The 21,829-nt window shown below is 43.5% G+C and overlaps 1 protein-coding gene across 1 annotated transcript in view; it reads left to right on the top strand.

Annotated features, from left to right (window-relative positions):
• The window catches only part of CDH18 (cadherin 18), a 222,992-nt gene that overhangs the window by 156,757 nt on the left and 44,406 nt on the right, over positions 1-21,829 (top strand). The window contains exons 5-6 of the mRNA XM_056854114.1: positions 1,779-1,966; positions 14,838-15,091. Of these exons, the coding sequence (XP_056710092.1) occupies positions 1,779-1,966; positions 14,838-15,091 (442 nt within the window). The remainder of the gene's footprint in view (positions 1-1,778; positions 1,967-14,837; positions 15,092-21,829) is intronic.

The raw sequence follows: 21,829 nt of genomic DNA, 5'->3' as shown, positions 1-21,829 counted from the left end.
GAAGGACAAACTTTCATAGTCAAGGTATATGCATTGTAGATAAGTCTAATGAATAGATATATCTAGTAGGATGGATGGATGGATGGATGGATGGATGGATGGATGGATGGATGGATGGACGGACGGACGGACGAATGGACAGACAGACAGATTGATCTAATAGCCAACATGGCACTATGTTCTGATACTTAAACTAATGGATTAGAGCCATTTACAGACTAGGAACGTTTTTCTGCAAACTTTGTGGATACCCCAGGCTTGCAGAAAATATGAATGTTGGGGAAAATGGAGGGAGGTTTAAATTCTACCAAACATGTTTTCTGCATGTTTACCTCTTTTATGCAGCTCTATCAGACTGCTGGGAGAGGAAGGGGGTGGGTGGGTAGTTGACGGGGCAGAGCAGCAGGGTGGGGGCAGGCTTGTGGCTAGAGTGGCAGGGAGGGAAGTGGGAGGAGGAGCCACTGCTGCCCCCCAGCTCCCTCCCACCATGTGAGCTGGACAGACAGGAGAGGAGCCACCCCCACAGCTTGAGGTGGGAGGGGAAGCTGCCATGGCAGACTGGTGGCAGCAGCATGTCAAGTGGGCAGGCTGAACTGGTAAGTGGCTGCCCTGCCAACCAAAGGGGGTGAGGATGGGTGTGTAGCGGAGAGGGGGAGGTGGCGGGGAGGTGAGACTGAGGAAAGAGGGCAGCAGGAGGGCAAGGGACAGGTGGGGACCAGTATTGGGGTATGGGGAGGAAAAGAAGTAGAATGTAGAAGGAAAAAGATGGGGGGAGGAGGTGGCACTGGGAGGGGAGCACTGGCACTGGCAGCACGTCAAGTGGGCAGGCTGGCTGGTAAGTGGCTGCCCTGCCAACCAAAAGGGGTGAGGATGGGTGTTTAGCGGAGAAGGGGAGGTGGCGGGGAGGTGAGACTGAGGAAAGAGGGCAGCAGGAGGGCAAGGGACAGGTGGGGACCAGTATTGGGGTATGGGGAGGAAAAGAAGTAGAATGTGGAAGGAAAAAGATGGGGGGAGGAGGTGGCACTGGGAGGGGAAAGGGTAGAGAAAGTTTGCTGAAGGAGAGTGTCAGAAACCAGGGGACAAAGAAAGGACCAATGAGGGAATTTCCCTGTGAGTTTCCCCACTAGAATCATAGAATCATAGAGTTGGAAGAGGCCATACAGGCCATCTATTACAACCCCCTGCTTAATGCCGGATAAGCCTAGAGCATCCTTGAAAAGTGTTTATCCAGCCTCTGCTTAAAGACCGCCAGTGAGGGGGAGCTTACCACCTCCCTAGGTAGCTGATTCCAATGTTGAACAACTCTTACTGTAATTTCCCCCCCTAATATCCAGCCGGCACCTTTCCTCCCACAATTTAAACCCATTATTGCAAGTCCTATTCTCTGCTGCCAACAGGAACAGCTCCCTGCCCTCCTCTAAGTGACAACCCTTCAAATACTTCAAGAGAGCAATCATGCCCCCCCCTCAACCTCCTCTTCTCCACACTAAACATTCCCAACTCCCTCAGCCTTTCCTCATAGGGCTTGGTCTCCAGGCCCCTGACCCTCCTCGTTGCTCTCCTCTGCACCCGCTCCATTTTACCCACATCCTTTTTGATGTGAGGCCTCTGGAACTGCACACAAGACTCTAGGTGTGGCCTGACCAAGTCAGTGTACAGCAGAACTAGTTTGGTAAATCGTAGTGAAATCATGACTCATGCTTTGAAGGCATGTTTGACTCTGCAAAATTCTCCCATGGTAGACTTGCTAGCAACATTGCTCTCATTCTATTTTCCAGAACATTATCAGTTGTATGTTCCTGAGTCGGCACAAGTTGGCTCTGCAGTGGGCAAAATCAAGGCCAACGACGCAGACACTGGGTCGAATGCTGATATGAAATACACAATTATAAATGGGGACGGCTCTGGAGTCTTTTCCATGTCGACGGACAAGGAAACGCGAGAAGGAATTATCTCCCTGAAGAAGGTAAGCCCCAAAGAGCCCTGAATAAGGAGTGCAGAGCCCTCAATACCACTTACCTCCCAATGGTTTCTTTTCCCAAATACCTTTTTCCTTGGCTGACTTCTAGTACCAGAAGTGCCTCAACTAGGAGAAGAGCACTTGTGGGGAGTAAGCTGTGGGTTCTGTGCTTTGTACCGGCATGTCTTGTTGTTTTTAAAGCCAGACAGCTCCTTTAAACCCTTCATTCATCAGAGCCAGTGTGGTGTAGTGGTTAAGAGAGGTGGTTTGGAGCAGTGGAGTCTAATCTGGAGAACTGGGTTTGATTCCCCACTCCTACACATGAGCAGCGGGCTCTAATATGGTGAACAGGGTTGGTTTCCCCACTCCTCCACATGAAGCCAGCTGGGTGACCTTGGGCTAGTCACAGCTCTTTTAGAAGTCTCTCAGCCCTACCTACCTCACAGGGTGTCTGTTGTGGAGAGGGGAAGGGAAGGTGATTGTAAACTGGTTGGATTCTTCCTTAAGTGGTAGAGAAAGTCAGCATATAAAAACCAACTCTTCTCCTTCTCCTTCTATTACATGATTGGGGCAGCTGCATTCTTACATATCAATAAGTCCCACTGATTGTAGGGCGCTTTCAGACATCCTGAATAATGCACTTTCAATCTACTTTCAATGCACTTCAATGATTGTTTGCTAGTGGGTTTTGCCATTTCACACACTAAAATCCAGCTGCAAAGTGCACTGAAAGTGGATTGAAAGTGCATGATTCCACATGTGCAAATGCCTCTTTAGTGGGAGATTTCTGAACCAACTTGCACAGAATATGCTTATTGAGGCTTCCTTTGAATATTGCCATGATGGCACAGTAGCTGTAGAAATCAGGACTTGCATGGGCACCCTGCTTTACTGGGAGCTGTCTGTTGAAATGATTCCCAGATGGTTTGGGCTCAATTTGAAAAGACCACTGAACCTCCCCTATGAAAGAAAGAAAAGGTTCACTGCCATGATTAACCTCCACCTGAACCATGAGGTAGAAGCTACACACAAAAGCACTTTGCACAGGGAAAGATACCTAAGTGGTTCTCTGCATCAGTGACTGAAGTAATATCTGAGCCAAATATGCTGGAAAACAGGCAGATACCCAGATACTAAAATTGTTCCCTGTACTAACTCATACAGAAATTTAAATTCTTTAGGTGACTTGTAACTGGGATAAAATTTGAGAGCCCCACCTACCAGAGAGAGCAACTGTGGTGTAGTGCTTAGGAGCGGTGGACTCTAATCTGGTGAACCGGGTTTGATTCCCTACTCCTCCACATGAGTGGTAGACTCTAATCTGGTGAAGCGGGTGGGTTTCCAAACTCTTATACATGAAGCCAGCTGGGTGACCTTGGGCAAGTCACAGTTCTCTTAGAGCTCTCTCAACCTCATCTGTTTCACAAGGTGTTTGTTGTGGGGAGAGGAAGGGAAGGAGATTGTACATCGGTTTGATTCTTCTTAAAAATAGAGAAAATCAGCATATGAAAACAACTCTTCTTCTACCTGAAGGCAACAGTTCTATTAATTTTCTCTGTTATCTAATACTGATAGTTTCTGATGTATTGACCCAAATGTGCTAATTTGCATTGTTATTTTGTACTGGTGCTAGTGTTTGGTAGATGTAGCAACAGCTTCAGAATACTTATCTTTCCAAACCATGTGAATCTTATCATCAGAAGCACCTCCTATAGTAAGGGAAACTTGGAGTCATTCTGCATGTCCATTCAAGAATGGAACTTCTTATGTGTCAAGGGCCAGAACTTCAAAAGCTCATTTGGGTTACAAGCTCTTTAAATCAGCTGAAATACTGCCATTTTCTTTTTTTAAAGCCTGTGGAGAAAATGTAGGCCTAGCGTTGAGATAAGTGTAGCCCACTCTGCACACAGTTGTGTTAATACTACCAATTGTTCCTACATTATAGAGTAGGAAATCAATTATCATTTTCCAAATCCCCTTTTATTCTCATAACCAAACAGACACAACTTGTTTTTCTATCTCCACACAAAATACCAGGTGAGGTAAATTACTCAAACACTTTAACACAAAAGGCCCAGCAGTTATGTTGGCTTAATGTTACTGTTAAGTGTAAAGATGTGTCACCATGATCAAGTAAATTCATGCCATAGTATTCCCTTTTAATATGTATGGGTCTGAAAGCTGGACAATGAAGAAAGCTGAGAGGAAGAAAGTAGATTCCTTTGAAATGTGGCGTTGCAGGAGAGTGTTATGGATACCGTGGACTGCCAAAAAGCCCAAATAAATAGGTTCTACATCAAATCAAGCCTAGAAGCTAAAATAACTAAACTGAGGCTATCGTACATTGGTCACATTATGAGAAGACAAGAGTCACTGGAAAAGACAATAATGCTAGGAAAAGTCAAAAACAGCAGGAAAAGAGTACGACCCAACATGAGATGGGTTACACACACACACACACACACACACACACACACAATGTTACTACCTGGTTAAGCAAAACATTAGCAGCAAAGTTTGACGGGGCACCCTGTGTATACAGAATTGGCTCAAAGAGACAACGATGTCGACACTGGCTTGGTTTCTAAAATGCTTTTACAAAATGTTTTTTGTCTGGAAATAATTGTATGACATACAGACAGCCATTAACCTGCAGAATTCCAGTCAAGGTTATGTTATTCTGTGTGTCATGTCATGTTCGGTGTCAGGTTGGTGAAGATGACTGATCAGCATTAGTGGATAACTAGTATAGTTATATTTTATCTGGTACCTTTTTAATGCTTTTTAATGCCATTGTATTTATATATTCCTTTAATTAAAAACAAATCATCCTAGCTAGTCTGTGGAAATGGCACAGAAGTGACAACTTGCCACAGGCTTCTGTTCTGCTTGGCCTCAGTTGCTTTCTTCTGGTCAACTTCTCCTCATTCCCCAGTTTTGCTCCATATTTAGAATTCCAGCTTTTTTGGGGTGGGGGGCTGCCCTGTGAAAAAGGAGGAGGAGGAGGAGAAGAGATGGTTTTTATATGCTGACTTCCTCTACCACTTAAGGCAGAATCCAACTGGCTTAAAATCACCTTCCCTTCCCCTCCCCACAACAGACACCCTGTGAGGTAGGTGGGGCTGAGAGAGTGTGACTAGCCCAAGATCACCCAGCTGGCTTAATATGGAAGAGTGGGGAAACCAACCCAGTTCACCAGATTAGCATCCGCCGCTCATGTGGAGGAGTGGGGAATTGAACCCGGTTCTCCAGATCAGAGTCCACCACTCCAATCCACCACTCTTAACCACTTTCCCTACTTTTTAAGGGAGAATCAAACCAGCTTACAATCACCTTCCCTTCCCCTTCCCACAACAGACCCCCTGTGAGGTAGGTGAGGCTAAGAGAGCTCTAAGAGAGCTGTGACTAGCCCCAGGTCACCCAGCTGGCTTCACGTGTAGGAGTGGCAAAACCAACCCGGTTCACTACATTAGCGTCCGTTGCTCATGTGTAGGAGTGGGTAATCAAACCTGGTTCTTCAGATTAAAGTCAACTGCTCCAAGCCACCACTCTTAACCACTGCACCACACTGGAAGACAACAAAAATCCTTTTAGCGAACTCAGTTCATAGAAGGATTGGATCCAGCCCATGTGCCAATTACAGTGCTCTCATATCAACTCTTAATAGGCCACTATTACTGCTCATTTACAGATAGGAAATTGAGGCACAGAGATTTGGCAAGGCCATCTGTTTGGCTAAGTATGGGTTTTAATTCAGGCTTTCCAGGTGCAAGGCCAAAAGTTGGCTACTCAGTACCCTTTATTGTTTGTTAAAAACATGTATACATAAACATGCACATACCACCAACAAATTTAAGGCTGTTTATAAAAAAAATAAACAGGGGTATGCCTTTGTATATATCCAGTATGAATAAATATCTGAAAATACCTTGTTGGTATTTTCCAGAAATATTCAGATTTACAGATAATATCTGGGATTTTCCGGGATACCAGGAAATGGGTCCTGAAAAATCCTGGAAATATTTGGGAGTAACTGAGAATATTGGAAGCCAGCATTTTAAGGCTCCCAAGACTGTCTTTTCTTGAATGTGCTGTGTGTCTCTGTCAATGTCTTCTTTCCAGGGCTTGAGAGGTTGATTTGGCTTAGATTCTGTGGTTTGAAATTAGTTCTATGGGTCTTGCAACATTGTGTTCTTTGCACAAGTTGGTTTGTGTTGGGTTTGTGGTTTGCAGTGGAATCTCTGTTTCAACATTGCCATGGATTCTTGGGTTGTACATTGGCTCAGATCATCTGATTTTACATTTGTTGCACTTGCAACAGAGTTGTGATTCAGTTTGATTTGGAGGATTTTCTGGTTTGAACTTGGCTTGGATTCTCAGGTTGTACATTTGTTGTGCTAGGCTTGCCATATTGTCCCACACTTCTGGTGGGATTGCCTGGTTCTGCATTGGTACTTTGGGCTTGTTGGTTCTGTCTGCTTTGAGAGATTTTTGTCCAGGGATTGCTTTGCTTGTTCTTGAGTGTTTGGATACTGTTTGCTCAGAGAAAGCTTGGAGTCCCCCCACCCCCCAGGAACCAATGGAGGATGGCCATATTCAAGGTCACATAGAATTGGACATCTTGGTCCAATTCTTGTGAAACTTTGCAGTTATTTAATGGACAGGGATGAGCAGTTCCACTGTGAGTTTGGTAGTATTTGCTCAAGAAACAGCCCTTCTAGCCCTTGGGAAAAGTTCCCCATAGGGAATAAAGGAGCTGAATAATATCGGAGTCCTGGAAAAAAAATTGGAATCTGGATAACCAGGAATACTGATAATTTTTGGCTCCCTGATATCCAGATCCAAAAAAGACTGATTTTTTCTTTCCCCCCTTTTTTCTTATTGTCAGATTTTTAATATAAATATAAATAAAGCAGAGCAAAAATGAAAGAGAATAGAAACCATATCCAACTGCAATCTCAATTACATCAAAAGGAAAAATGAAGAAAAATATATAATATAATGAATGTTATAGTAAACAATAAACAATAAAAGATGACAGCACCAATTAGTAGTAAATAGTGATATACTAATGAGCATTAATTGGTGATCATCATAATAATAAATCTTAGCAGAATCATAAGAAACTATACAATACTTGATAAACATGGTAATAATGTTAGACAATATTATAAGATGAATTGTACAATATATAAAGAGGATTATTAATAATTCATATACATCATGTCAATAAACTTGTTATCTGCTGCCCTTTTTTAAAAAAAGTAGTATCCTTTTCATTTGTATTGAAATTCTTTGACTGGTCATTTATTCACATAGTTTGTTAATTTTGTCATTACGGCATATTCAGCTAATTTATTTTCTCAGCCCTCCTGGCATGGACACTTCTGGTTTTCATTAAGCCTGATTTTCCCCTCAAACTACACATCCCTACAACTAAAACCACACCTCAAATCCCATGTTGCAAGCCCATCATAATAATACTAAAATCATGGACATCTTCACACTTCCATGTCACAAACTTTCAGTTGTACCATGTGTCCGGATACTGCTCTTTTCAAGCGATTATGCCTTAAGGCAGTATGTGCTGTTGTCTTCTCTTTGCCTCATTCATAATAAATAGAATCCTTGAGGCACGGAGCCAGTGATGTAGGAAACATTTTTATGTGATGATTTGTTGCCACTCAGAGGAAATGACTCCTGAGGTAATGTTCACATGACTCTGATTTTGTCTATAAATAGACCTTCCTTGCTTTACATGGGGATGGGTGGACACTTGCATATCATGTCCCTTTCCCTTTCCTTCTTTCAAGCTCCCTTGACCAAAAGGTCTTGAGCTGTAAAAGGGGAACCTTTATTTCTTTAAGGAAAATATGGTGGAGAGATACTTGGCTACCACCAATGTTGTTCTACGGTCTTTATCCTCCATCAAAAAGGAGACTGTTTTATCTTTTGTTAGGGTGGCAGGTAATTTGATTAACATAGGGCTAATCCATTGATTGTGATAGGAATTATATTGTGGGCATTCCATCATCATATGGGGTAATGAATCCACTCTCTTCAGATCACAGGGACAAAGCCTATCTGAATAAGGTAAATTGCCATATCTTTCATTTAACACTGCTGAAGGGGTGACATTCAAGCAAGCAAGCAAGCAAGCATGAATGCCCTACGGTAACAAGGGACTTCACTGGAAAAGACCGTCATACTATGAAAAGTTCAGGGTGGCAGGAAAAGAGGAAGACCCAACAAGAGTTGGACTGACTCAATAAAGGAAGCCACAGCCCTCAATTTGCAAGATCTGAACAAGGCTGTCAAAGATAGGACATTCTGGAGGACTTTCATTCATAGGGTCGCCATGGCACTTAACACACACACAACAAGGGACTATTAAATTGCTTAAATAAACTGGAGTTCGCAAAGATGGAAGGATACCTAAAAATTGGGTGGAGCATACTCTCCTAGCACACATAATAAAGCTGAAGTAATCTAATTTTTAATATAGTTCTTGATGGTTAATATAAATTGACTTTCCCCCATACCTAATAAGGTATCCTTAGATAGGCCAATAATTAATACTTTCTTGTCTATTTCTTGCATCCAACAAGAGCAAAACTGGTCTTTGTTTAGTTTGTAGATCAGGCCATCCTTCTCAGTTGAAAATATGACTTTTACTCAATGTTTGAAGGCTTGTAGCCATGCTTTAGCTTTCAATATAACCTTGGCCTAATTCTAACCTTAAACTTACTTTAGCTACACATCTTGGGGTTCCTGTTATTCACCGTAAAAACTGACACAAGGGGAGGTCAATACTCTTGTCAACCTGAGGATTCCATATTGAAGCTCTATATAAGAGTTGTGGGATAATTTTCATGTTTTGTATCATGTCCCATCATGGCTGCATTGCCATGAAGCACAATAAAGATGTGATATACCAGATCCTGAATGTCCAGTTTTCTATTTCATAGAAATATGACCTCATCCTTCATCATCTCTCATGTCTTAAGTACATGTGTTTTCTCATGGAGAGGGAACCTCATGCTTCATTCTGTATCCATCCCAGACTGCAGGGGAGGTGGGCTTGTTGGCACTGGCTGAGAGAGGAGCCTCTGCCTCTTGTTCCTCATCTCTTTAGACCTACCTACTAGAATTAGAGTTGCCAACCTCCAGGTACTAGCTGGAGATCTCCTGCTATTACAACTGATCTCCAGCTGATAGAGATCAGTTCACCTGGAGAAAATGACCACTTTGGCAATTGGACTCTATGGCATTGCAGTTCCTCCCCAAACCCTGCCCTCCTCAGGCAATGCCCCAGAAATCTCTATGTATTTCCCAACCCGGAGCTGGCAAACCTAACTAGCACATGCAAATTTTTTCCCATGCTGCAGGCAGGTTTCTGTCATAGGGAGGAGCAAATATAGCCCAAGGCCAAATTTCTGGTTCTATTCCCCTGAAGAGGAATTGTGGAATTGAGCATAGTCTGAGGCCTACCTAAGCCAATGAACCAAAGTTTCAGTTAGAAGCTTAGCATTGCTTTTGAATTTAATACAGAATAACAGCAGGCATTGCTTGAACTCTGTGCAGAAATCTTTGTACAGGAACAACAGCTGGAAACATGTTGAAGGAAGCGGGTTTCCTCCTCTCAAGGGTAATACAAAATAGCCAAGGAGGGTTGCCAGGTTCCACTTTGCCACTGGCAGGAGGTTTTGGGGGCAGAGCCTGAGGAGGGCAGGGTTTGGAGAGGGGAGGGACTTCAATGCCATAGAGGGCAATTGCCAAAGCAGCCATTTTGTCCAGGTGAACTGATCTCTATCAGCTGGAGATCAATTGTAATATCAGGAGATCTCCAGCTAATACCTGGAGGTTGGCAACCGTACAGCCAAGGAGAGTCAGCATGACATTCTGTCCTTGACCAGCAGGAACTGAATAACTTGGCTTGGGTAGAGGGGTAAGAGGGAAAGCTGAGATGTTTTCCTACCAGTATTTTGTAACCCTTTATGAGAACTAGAATCTTGTCTACATGTCTATATAACTGTTGGTATTTGTGGCAGTTAAAGAGAGTGTGTGTCCAGTTGCTGCCCCACAGGTCAGCACTGCCTATCTCTCCCATTTGTGCAAATGAGACTCATGCAATAAAGCATTATTAATTCGCAGACATTCTCTGAGTTTCATATTTGAGTTCAGCCCACAGTCTGGACCTTAGCTGGGGTTTGGATTATCCCCTACACCTCCCTCTTTGCCTTTGGTCCAGTCAGGCTGGTAATGGCTGATGGGGGAGGGGCCGTGGCTCAGTGGTAGAGCATCTGCTTGGCATGCAGAAGGTCCCAGGTTCAATCCCCGGCATCTCCAGTTAAGGGGACTAGGCAAGTAGGTGATGTGACAGACCTCTGCCTGAGACCCTGGAGAGCCGCTGCTGGTCTGAGTAGACAATACTGACTTTGATGGACCAAGGATCTGATTCAGTATAAGGCAGCTTCATGTGTTCATGGCTGCAGCCCAAAGATCACCGTTGCTCAAGTAAAGTGGAGCCATGTTTGTATAGGGTCCAAACTCAGTGAAATGGCACGATAATTTGCAGAAAGTGAAAACACATTGCATAGTTTTCTTCTCCCATACTATCCAGCTCACCAGCTAAGAGCTGCCCCTCCAGCCCTGGTCTCTGTGCCCCTGCCTTCATGGGTGAGGCAGGTTGTGACAGGGCATTTTCTGTGGTGGCACCTCACCTTTAGAACACCCTCCCCCTCGAGATATGCTTGCCCCCTACTTTACTTTAGGCGCCATGCCAAAACACATCTTTATTACCCAGGCTTTTACGTAGGGCTTTTATCTTATCAGCTTTTTAATGCTCTGCTTTTGGCTTATGGGAAGTTTTTATGCTGCTTGTCCAATGGCTTGTTTTGAATGGCTTGCTTTAATATTGTGACATGGTTGTAATTGTAAGCCACCTAGAGCAGAACTCCAAAGAAGTGGCATAGAAGTGTCCTAAATAAATGAATGGCCCTGTTTGCCAGGAAGCTGGTTAAACTCTCCTGGTTGGCTACCCCTGTCAGGCACATATCTGATGAGTCTTCTTACCTCTCACTGCCAATCTCTCTCTCATTGCCAGGGAAAATTAAACATGACTGTGAGGTGCCACAATAATTCCCAACCATTCCTGAATGTCAGGAAAAATTCTACCCAGTTACAAAACATCTACCATGTCTATAAATAATGGATATTTATTGTTTGAGTCAAATTTCACTTATTAATGCTCTGACCTACACATCACTAAAAATAGTTGGTTTAGTCTTCCCAGTTGTATACCGAAGAGATCTACCCGTTCAAGAGTAATTTGCTTTTAATATATATTGGATTGAAGTAGTATTGTTGGTGGCGCCTGTATTAAATAGAAGTTTCAGGAGTCTTTCCCATTTTTCAGATAATTGGAGCTTTTTAAAATGCCCTGTTTTGCCTCAGAATAAATCTTTTCATTTATTGGGCCCAGTCCGTTGGCAGGCTCAGTAAAGGTAACAATCACACACACACACACACACACATATGCATGATGAACAACTGTAAGAATTAGAATTTGATGCATATTCAGTTTATTCAAAAATATATCATTTCCCTACAAACTACTATAACCAGTATCCTCTAATATTCCTTAATTTCAAAATAAATACATTTGCTTGTTCTGCACCTACAAAGAGGTCCACCGTTATGTTGTTTTGAAACATACACGCAGACAGTTGAATAACATGGTGCCATTTCACATTTATTACCATAAATCCAGACAGTTCATTGATTCCAAGAGTCATATATAGGGTTGTGTAAACAACAACAACAACAACAACAACTCAGTAAATTTTGGGTTCGGGTTTATTGGGGCCTATTTTTTTCAGTGAACCCAAAATAAGCCAAATTCCCATACTGGTAAATATTGATATTCTGCTTATTTCTGGGCTTTCAGGTTCAGAAGTTCAGCATTGCTGAGGACTGGTAGAAAGAGCCGATTGACTGGCTGGCGCCTCAAAGTCTGGGGCTCTGTTCATATCTGGGGTGCATAGCATGATATCCATTCAAATTTGCTTCCAAACTGAGGGAAAAGGCTTAAATGCAAGAAAAATGTGGCACAGAAAACATTTCATTTGGTGGCAAATTACATTCTGTGAAGAGACCTTTATTATGGTAATCAAAAATCTGATTTGAAGAGATGGTCACAGTGTAAGGAAATGAAGCCTCTACTCAGGGCAACCTTCAGTTTGAGAGCAAGTTTTCCCCGGGGGGGGGTGATGTCAGAGCTAGCCAAATTCTTGACCATAGGGGCTGTCTGAAGGAGATTGCTCATCCACGTGGGTGAGGAAGTCTCCTTCAGAAGCCTGGAGGTGTGAGCAGCTGTTGATACCAGCTCTTTTTGGTTGGAGGGTATATCCCTCTGGATGGGACTGGTGAGACCCATCTTTTAAACAACCCTTATGCTTTATCCAAATTAACCCAATGAATGGTGATGGAGGAAGGATGTTTGGTTGGATGATTGGTCAGACCAAGTTGGTGAACTGATCTCTGATGGTTGGTCAGACCAAGTTGGTGCCAATTACATGGCCCTTACCTCAAAAGGGCCCCAACTATGGGGCCCTAACAAAATCAGTCAGGAAAAGATAGAAAAATGGAAGCACAGAGCCGTGCATCTGATCAAGGGTGAATAGCTGAACCCGAAAAAGCAGAATTATTATTCAGTTTTTTCAAGAATCTCCTATTCTGCTTCAGGCAGAATCCCAGGTTTTGGTGTTCAGTAAACCTGAAACCTAAAAATTACTAAAACAGCTAGATTTATTTTCTGTTTGGGTATATCGTTATGTACAACCCTAGTCATATACAGTTTGAAATGAAAGGAGGAGGGACTTAAATTAAGGTAGTGGGTTGATCATGCCATGAGTGACTTTGGGCCAGTCATTACCTTTCGTCATAAGCTCACTTAGAGCATTGCTGTGCGAATAAAGGGGAAAGCCATCTTGACTCCTTAGAGCGGCAGCCTTCATAGGGTGGTACCATCAGGGGGATTGCAGAGCCTGTTGGGTTGCAAGTCCGAGAAGAGATGCCCTGTTGTTGCTGTCTTTTGAAAAGACAGGGTTTAGAGTGAGGGCCATGTCAACTGTGCTGTAGCAATACCCAAGGGTGGATTAACTGATTTTTAAGACTTGCCAAGTAATATCGAAATGCATCCTGGAGTGCTGTTTCCAGCTTCACTGGGAAAGAAAGCAGCAGTCTTTTCTCTCAGCTGCAGACAGTTATTCATGCCTTTATAACAGCGAGGCTAAACTGCTGTAATGCATTTCAGGCATTGGTAATGACTACAGGAGAATTACACAACTTTAAGGTTGACAATGAGGAAATTGAAATTGTTGAAGACTTTCTATTCCTTGGCTCCATCATCAACCAAAAGGGAGACTGCAGCCAAGAAATCAGAAGGAGTTTGATACTGGGAAGGGCAGCCATGAAGGAGCTAGAAAAGATTCTGAAGTGTAAGAATGTGTCACTGGCCACCAAGATCAGGTTTGTTCATGCCATTGTATTCCCTATTACTATGTATGGGTGTGAAAACTGGACAATGAAGACAGCTGACAGGAAGAAAGTAGATTCCTTTGAAATGTGGTGTTGGAGGAGAGTGTTATGGATACCCTGCACTGCCAAAAAGACAAATCAGTGGGTTCTAGATCAAATCAAGCCTGAACTGACCCTAGAAGCTAAAATGACTAAACTGAGGCTATTGTATTTTGGTCACATTATGAGAAGGCAAGAGTCACTAGAGAAGACAGTCATGCTAGGAAAGGTTGAGGGCAGCAGGAAAAGAGGAAGACCCAACAAGACATGGATTGACTCAATAAAGGAAGTCACAGCCCTCAATTTGCAAGACCTGAGCAAGTCTGTCAAAGATAGGACATTGATTCATAGGGTCACCATGAGTCAGAAGCGACTTGACGGCACTTAACACACACACAATGATCTGCAAGTGCCGACTAGTACGAAACGCTACAGGTTGCCTTCCAAATGGGGTGCATAATTGGGAGCACGCTGCACCATGTTTTCCTGTCTGCTCTGGCTCCCTGTCACCTCCTGGGCTCAGTTCAAGGCACTAGTGATGACCTACAAAACCCTAAATAGCCTTGACCCGGCATGTCTGAAAAACTGTCTCCATTCTACATACCCTCATGGCTTTTAAGGCTGAGCAGGAATTGCCTTGATCAACATCTGTGAATCAAGGCAGGTCTGCAGGGGTGACACAGTGGAATTCTTGATGCTCCCCTCAGCTCTGGAATTCCTTTCCCCTGGTGATTTGTCAAAACTCAAGTCTGGGAAGGAGGGGAGTCTCCCGCAAAGCTCTTTCCCCCATTACTCGAAGTGGCTTTTGATGTCCAGGGATAGGATGGGCTAGGTGCATAATGCTATCAAGGATGGACTTTGGGTGTAAGTCTAGGCCCCAGCTCACAGGCTCAGAAGAAGAAAAGTTGAAAAGAAGAAAAGTTTTTATATGCTGATTTTCTCTACCTTTTAATGAGAATCAAACCAGCTTACAATCTCCTTCCTTTCCTCTCCCCACAAGAGGCACCTTGTGAGGTAGGTGGGGCTGAAAGAGTGCTGAGAGAACTGTGACTAGCCCAAGGTCACCCAGCTGGCTTCATGTGTAGGAGTGGGGAAACCAACCTGGTTTACCAGATTAGACTCTGCCGCTCTTAACCGCTATATCACGCTGGCTATCTCAGCAGTCCTTTTGATGTAAACAACCCTGCAGTTAGCAAGCCCACCTAAAGTTGCAAAATAAGGTAGAGAAATAATGCATTTTGTAGATCATTAAGCCCAAACTCAGAACGGTAATGCTAGATTTCTTTTCTTCCCACAGCCACTCAACTATGAAAAAAAGAAATCCTATACTCTTAATATAGAAGGAGCAAATACCCACCTCGATTTCCGCTTCTCACACTTAGGACCTTTTAAAGATGTAACTATGTTGAAGATTATTGTTGGCGACGTAGATGAGCCTCCAATATTCACTTTACCTTCCTATGTGATGGATGTTTATGAGAATGCCAAGATTGGGACAATTGTGGGCACCGTGACAGCACAAGATCCAGACAGTGCGAACAACGCAATAAGGTATGGTGCTACTGAAAAATCTTCACTGGGCTGGGAGAACCAGGGGGGTGGGGGCAAGAAAGGAAAGGACCAGATTTCTGTTTTGTATAAACATGTATTTTGGAAGCCTGGCCTCATCCATTTTTAAATATGAGTCATTCTGGTGTGAATACCTAATCCTTTTTATTATGAAATAGATTCCTTTTATTTATTGATTTATAACCAGAGCAGCTTACATCGTTCTTCTGGAGAACCAGCTTGGTGTAGTGGTTAAGAGTGGTTGTTTGGAGTGGTGGACTCTAATCTGGAGAACTGGGTTTGATTCCCCACTCCTCCACATGAGAGGCTGACGCTAATCTGGTGAACTGGGTTGGTTTTCCCACTCCTGCACATAAGGCCAGCTGAGTGACCTTGGGCTAGTCACAGCTCTCTCAGCCCCACCTACCTCACAGGGGGTCTGTTATGGGGAGGGGAAGGGAAGGTGATTGTAAGCTGATTTGATTCTTCCTTAAGTGGTAGAGAAAGTTGGCATATAAAAACCAATTCTTCTTCTGTCCTCCAATTTATCCTCACAACAACCCTGTGAGTAAGGTTAGTCTGTGAATGAGTGACTGGCCCAAGGTCACCCAACAAGTTTCTATGGCGGAGTTGGGATTCAAACCTGAGATTTCCAGATCCTAGTCCAACTCTTTAACCTCCATACTATGTTGGCAGAAACTAAGTAGAAGATGCATCTCTTAATTTAAAAAAAAAATCCCAAGGAATCTCATTTTGTGGGAAACTGAAGCATTTGCTATCAAACATGATCCACCACAATCTGCTGCCAAGTTACCTCATAAGCAGGGCTGGTTATAATTCTGTTAGCTAAACTAAGAATGCAAAACCGTGCCAGCAAGGTGCAGTGATTAAAGTGTTAGACTCGGGCCTGGGAGGCCCAGGTTCAAGTTCCATGGAAGCTTGCTGGGTGACTTTGGACCAGTCATACCCTCTCAACCCAATCTTCCTCACAGGCTTGTTGACAACATCCAGGTACTAGCTGGAATTCTCCTGCTATTACAACTGATCTCCATCCGATAGAGATCAGTTCACCTGGAGAAAATGGCCACTTTGGCAATTGGACTCTATGGCATTGAAGTCCCTCCCCTCCCCAAACCCCGCCCTCCTCAGGGTCCACCCCAAAAACCTCCCGCGGTGGTCAAGACGGACCTGGCAACCCTGACTTGTTGCGACGATAAAATGGAGGAGGAAAAACTGTCAGATCTGTTCTAAATATGACCGTAGGTGATGGACATGTGACAATATAGGGTTATACATGGAACTCCCATGAAATATGTCTCTGGTCTTAATGAAAGCTGCTTTTGGCTTTCCTTGAAATTTTCAGATGTTTCACTTATGAAGGGACAGTCAAATTGACTCCACGTTTTGCTTTAGGCAAGATGTCAGTGGCAGTTAATTGAAAATGCTGCTAAATTGATACTTCTCTTCCTGTTCTGCATCTTTAACAGGCATAATACCAACCCCCCCACCATTCTTTACAGGTTTTTCCTGTGGACATAATTGTAGACAGGAATGTGTACAGGTTTTTGCTATGGACAAAGCTGCAACCTAATGCTGGGATTTAACTGACTGCCTTACAAGGACACTGGCTGTCCCAGCTTAGCTAAGATTACCTTTCCATAGAAACAGGCCACAGGCAATTTGTCTTATGAAAACAGCAAACAGACACATAAACCAACTGCTGCAAACAGCTAAAACCACACTTTGCCATTAGAATGGTGGTATAATAATTAGCTTGGTGTACATCACTACCAAATGCCTCAGAATAAATATCGATTAATTTTGAAATGAAACAGGCATGCAAGCTTTCCTTACAATCCTCCAGGAGACGATGGTCCTGTAGGGTAGTAGGGAGCCAGCGTGGTGTAGGGGTTGAGAGCGGTGGACTCTGATCTGGAGAACTGGGTTTGATTCCCCGCTTCTCCATATGAGCAGTGGACTCTAATCTGAGGAACTGGGTTCTTTTCCTCACTCCTACACAGGAAGCCAGCTGGGCAACCTTGAGCTAGTCACAGTTCTCTCTGAACTCTCTCAGCCCCATCTACCTCACAAGGTGTCTGTTGCAGGGAGAGGAAGGGAAGGAGACTGTAAGCCGATTTGATTCTCCTTTAAAAAGGTAGAGAAAGTCAGCATCTAAAAACCAACTTGTCCTCCACCTCCTCCTGGGAGCCCAATCCAGAGCACCTGGAATGTGTCACCACCACCCCAGACACTGCCAGGGCCGTAGCAGGGGGTGGCAGCCACCAACCTTTGTGGCATGCAGAGAGGATGGCAGAACTGCTTCTCGCAGAGGCGCCTACAGAAGAGGCAGTTCTGCTGCCCTCTTTGCGCACCACAGGGGGAGCAACTGCCCTCCTCACGCCCCCAGTTATGACTCTAGACATTGCTACGGGAGCGCAGGGTAAGGAAAGCCTGTGTGTAGCTGGGGCAAATGCTCAGACAGTGGAAGGGTCTCTAGTCCCCAGGCTGTGAAGGGACCCCTCTCTTTTCCCCCAAAGTAATGACCAAACTGGATGAGATCCTTCAAATGCCTGATATTGGCCATGGAGAGGAGGAGGTAATTTGAATCTCGGCTGTGGTGTGGGGAGAATGAATGAGCTGGGTGCAATCAGCTTTTTACTGGTGCGAAAGAGAGGAGGGGGCCCTTTTTAACTACCAAAAAAGGCTATGCTAGGGGCATGGGGCCTGTATGGGCAAAAGCTATGTGGGGTGGGGGCTATAATGAGGAGGGGGGAATTAGGTGAGACAGAGTGAAAAAGCTGTCTGGATCCAGCACAACATTTCCCCCACACATTATATTCCAATTTAAGTGTCCTCCCCCTCCAGAACTTCTAAATCTCCTGCATAGGTGAGTATGTGGGATAATACAAGTACCTGTATGGTTCATGTGGATTGCTTTTAGTGTATTTTTATATCTAAAGCTGCTAATATTTCATTTGTATTTTTCCTTCTTTCCATACTTTTTTGGCTTTTCTTCCTTTTAGACTATTTTTTTCTTTTTCCTTAGTATAGTAATTGATAGAATTTTAATAAAAAAAATTGATATCCGCTTCCATGCATTTTTTATTCATTTATATCTCCCCAATGAAGACCCAAAGCAGCTTACATCATTCTCCTCTCCTTCCTTTTATCCTCACAACAACCCTGTGAGGGAGGTTAGACTGTGATTGGTCCATGGTCAACCAGGAAGTTTCCATGGCACAGTGCAGGATTTGAACCTGGGTCTTCCAGATCCTAGTCTGACCATCTAACCACTACATCACACTGATAAGTTTGTAACAATATACAGAACAGAATTATGTTTTGTGGTGTTTTTTTAAAAAAATCTGCCAGTGTGGTGTAGTGGTTAAGAGGGGTGGACTCTAATCTGCTGAACCGGGTTGGTTTCCCCACTCCTCCACATGAAGCCAGCTAGAAGACCTTGGGCTAGTCACAGTTGTCTCTGAACATTCTCAGCCCCATTTGCCTCACAGGGTGTCGGTTGTGGGGAGAGGGAGGGAAGGTGATTGTAAACCGGTTTGATTCTCCTTAAAAAAGGTAGAGAAAATTGGCATATAAAAACCAATTCTTATTCTTATTCTTATTTTTATTCTTATTCTTATTCTACTGAGGTTGGTCATTGTGCACACTGGGTGCATTATACTAGCTGCTTTTCACTCAGGATCATGACAATGTTAGCATGTGATCCAGCTATTTTCCTCTACCTCTTAATGAAAATGTTTTGGAATATTTGCCTGTATGACAAGCCTTGCCAGTCATTGTACACATACTTTTCACAAGGATGTGTTTCCAAAATGGAACAGCACTTTGGGAGAGCATGATGCTATAATATTGTCTCTTTATCCTTTAAAAAAACATGCACCTAATTCATCTTTAATAAATTGGTTGCTAAAGCTCTTCGTGAAACTTGACTTTTATGTGGATTGTATCCTTCCACTGTACTCATCTAAGTGAGAAGACTTCCTTCAGCAGCAGAGAAGACTCTTCCTTATCAGAAGAGGAAGCCCCTCTAGAGGAAGTTCCCTTGTGCTGAAAGAAAGTTTTGCCCTTAGCTGAGCAGAGTGGTAGGGTACAACCCACCCTGTGAAAGTGGCCAGAGGCCAAATAAGTGAGCATGATACTATTTAATGAAGCAGTCACATGAACACATGAACACAAGAAGCTGCCTTATACGGAATCAGACCCTTGGTCCATCAAAGTCAGAATGGCCTACTCAGACTGGCAGCAGCTCTCCAGGGTCTCAGGGAGAGGTCTTTCACAACACCTACTTGTCAAGGCCCTTTAACTGGAAATGCTGGGGATTGAACCTGGGACCTTCTGCATGTCAAGCAGATGCTCTACCACTGAGCCATGACCCCTCCCCAGTTAGGTTTCTTGGTTACAACATGAGCTATATGATGTGCTTTGGGTCCAGGTTCCATCCCTACTTTTACCAGTTAGAGGATCTGGAAAGACCTTTGATTGTGACTTAGGGTTGGAGCCGTACTAAATTTTACTGTGGCAGAGTGGATCTTCCCTGCCTCCTCCCTCCCACTGCAGCCCACTGATCTCCACAAAATGCTGTTCCTGGAGATATGGGACCCTGAGGAATGACACAAGGGAGTCTGCATCCGGAAGAGGATTAGTGGAAATTGTCGGGAACCAACCCTTTGAAAGTTGTTTCAGTAAGCAGGGTTGGTAGTGGACTAGATGGTCCATTGGTCTGGCTCAGCAAAAGGCAGCACTACGAATGGGGTGGAGACCCCTAGCTCAGTGATGCGACAGGTGATTTGTGTATGTCTAATGTTTCAGCCAGAAGAATGGCAGGCAGTAATTCTAGGGAAGAACTCCACATGGGACTTTATTAGGTACAGGCTGAGTATCCCTTATCTGGACTACTTGGGACCAGAAGAGGTCCGTATTTCAGATCATTCCATATTTTGGAATATTTTGGATTTTTTTCATATACATAAGATATCTTGGGGATGGGACCCAAGTCTAAACACGAAATTCATTTTCATTTTATATATGTTTTATATATACTTTCTACACATAACCTGAATGTCATTTTAAACAATATTTGTAATAATTTTGTGTACATTGAACTATCAGTGGAGCTGTTGAGGGCCTGTGAGTAAGGCCCGCATGCTGGCTCAAAAGATCTGGTTTTCAAATCAGTCTGGATATTGGATGTCCACATAAGGGATACTCAACCTGTATATTGAGTTCAAGAAACGCACAGTCTAATTATGAGTAGTTCGACTAAAGAAGCAGCACATTTGATATAATATCATAGCTCTTGTAATGGTTCTCATTAGCTCCATAATGCAAATTCCATGAGCTTGTATCCAATCAGTATCAAGCTGTGTTCTTGTATCTGATTGCAGGGCTGGCTAAAAGCCACTGGGTTTATTAAGAGAGATCAATTGAAGACTGATGCTAATCCAATGAACTTGCAGGACGCTCCTGCAAAAAGAAAGAGCAGATACTCATGGGATCGCAGAAACATATTGTATATTACCTTTTTGCACCGAAGCATGATGTTGGACTTGTTTCCAATAGATAGGCCACGTCAACCATGCCGTAACAATCCCCGAGGGGCAATTGCTTGTTTTTGAGACTTGGGAAGAAATATTGAAGTGTGACCCTGAGTACTCTGCTCACTTCACTGGGAACGAAAACGGCAGTCTTTTCTCTCAGATACAGACAATTATTAATGCCTTTATAATGTGGCAGGTAAACTTCAGTCATACATTTCACGTCAGGCTGCCCTCAGTCATGATCTGGAAGTTCTGACTAGTACGAAACATTACCGGTTGCCTTCCAAATGGGGGGCATAATTGGGAGCATGCTGCACCGTGGTTTCCTGTCTGCTTTGACTCCCTGTTCTCTTCTGGGCTCCGTTCAAGTTGCCGGTGATGACCTACAAAACACTAAATAGCCTTGACCCAGCATGTCTGAAAAATGGACTCCATTCTACATGGCCTCATGGCTTTTAAGATTGATTCCTTAAACAGTATCTGCAAATCTGCCCCAATGGCACCAGTGTTGTGGAACTCGAAGAAGAAGTTATGCCAAATTTCTGTACCTTTTTTAAGGAGAATCAAACCGGCTTACAATTGCCTTTCTTTTTTCTCCCCACAACAGACACCTTGTGATGTAGGTAAGGCTGAGAGAGTTTAGAGAGAACTGTGACTGGCCCAAGGTCACCTAGCTGGTTTTATGTGTAGGAGTGGCAAAACCAACCTGGTTCACCAGATTAGTGTCCACTACTCATGTGGAAGAGTGGGGAATCAAACCTGGTTCTCCAGATCAGAGCCCACTGCTCCATCGACTTGTACGATACCCTCCCAGAGGCTGTTTGCCTAGTACAAGTTTGTTAAATTTTCAGCACCAGTTTAAGACTGTGTTATATATCCAGGCTTTCTGTTGAGTTTGTTTTAAGCAGCTTTTTTAATACTATCCGGAATGCTCTGGCGTGTAAGTAATTTATATTGCTGTGCCCATATACTGCCTAATGGTGTTTTATATTGTCACTGCTTATATCTAGCTTAATTTTTACTGCTTTTAGAATTTTTATAGTTTATTGGCTGCCATGGATTTCATTATTTTATTTCTATTTTATTGCTCCTGCTATCATCACAGGAGATTATTTATTATTTATTAATGCTAGGAATTGTTTGATTGTTTGGTATTATTTTCCCATGTTGTCAGCCACCTTGA

This window comes from Euleptes europaea, chromosome 8 (assembly GCF_029931775.1).
Source record: "Euleptes europaea isolate rEulEur1 chromosome 8, rEulEur1.hap1, whole genome shotgun sequence".
Lineage (NCBI taxonomy): Eukaryota > Metazoa > Chordata > Lepidosauria > Squamata > Sphaerodactylidae > Euleptes > Euleptes europaea.
This window is presented reverse-complemented; position numbering and strand designations above follow the sequence as displayed.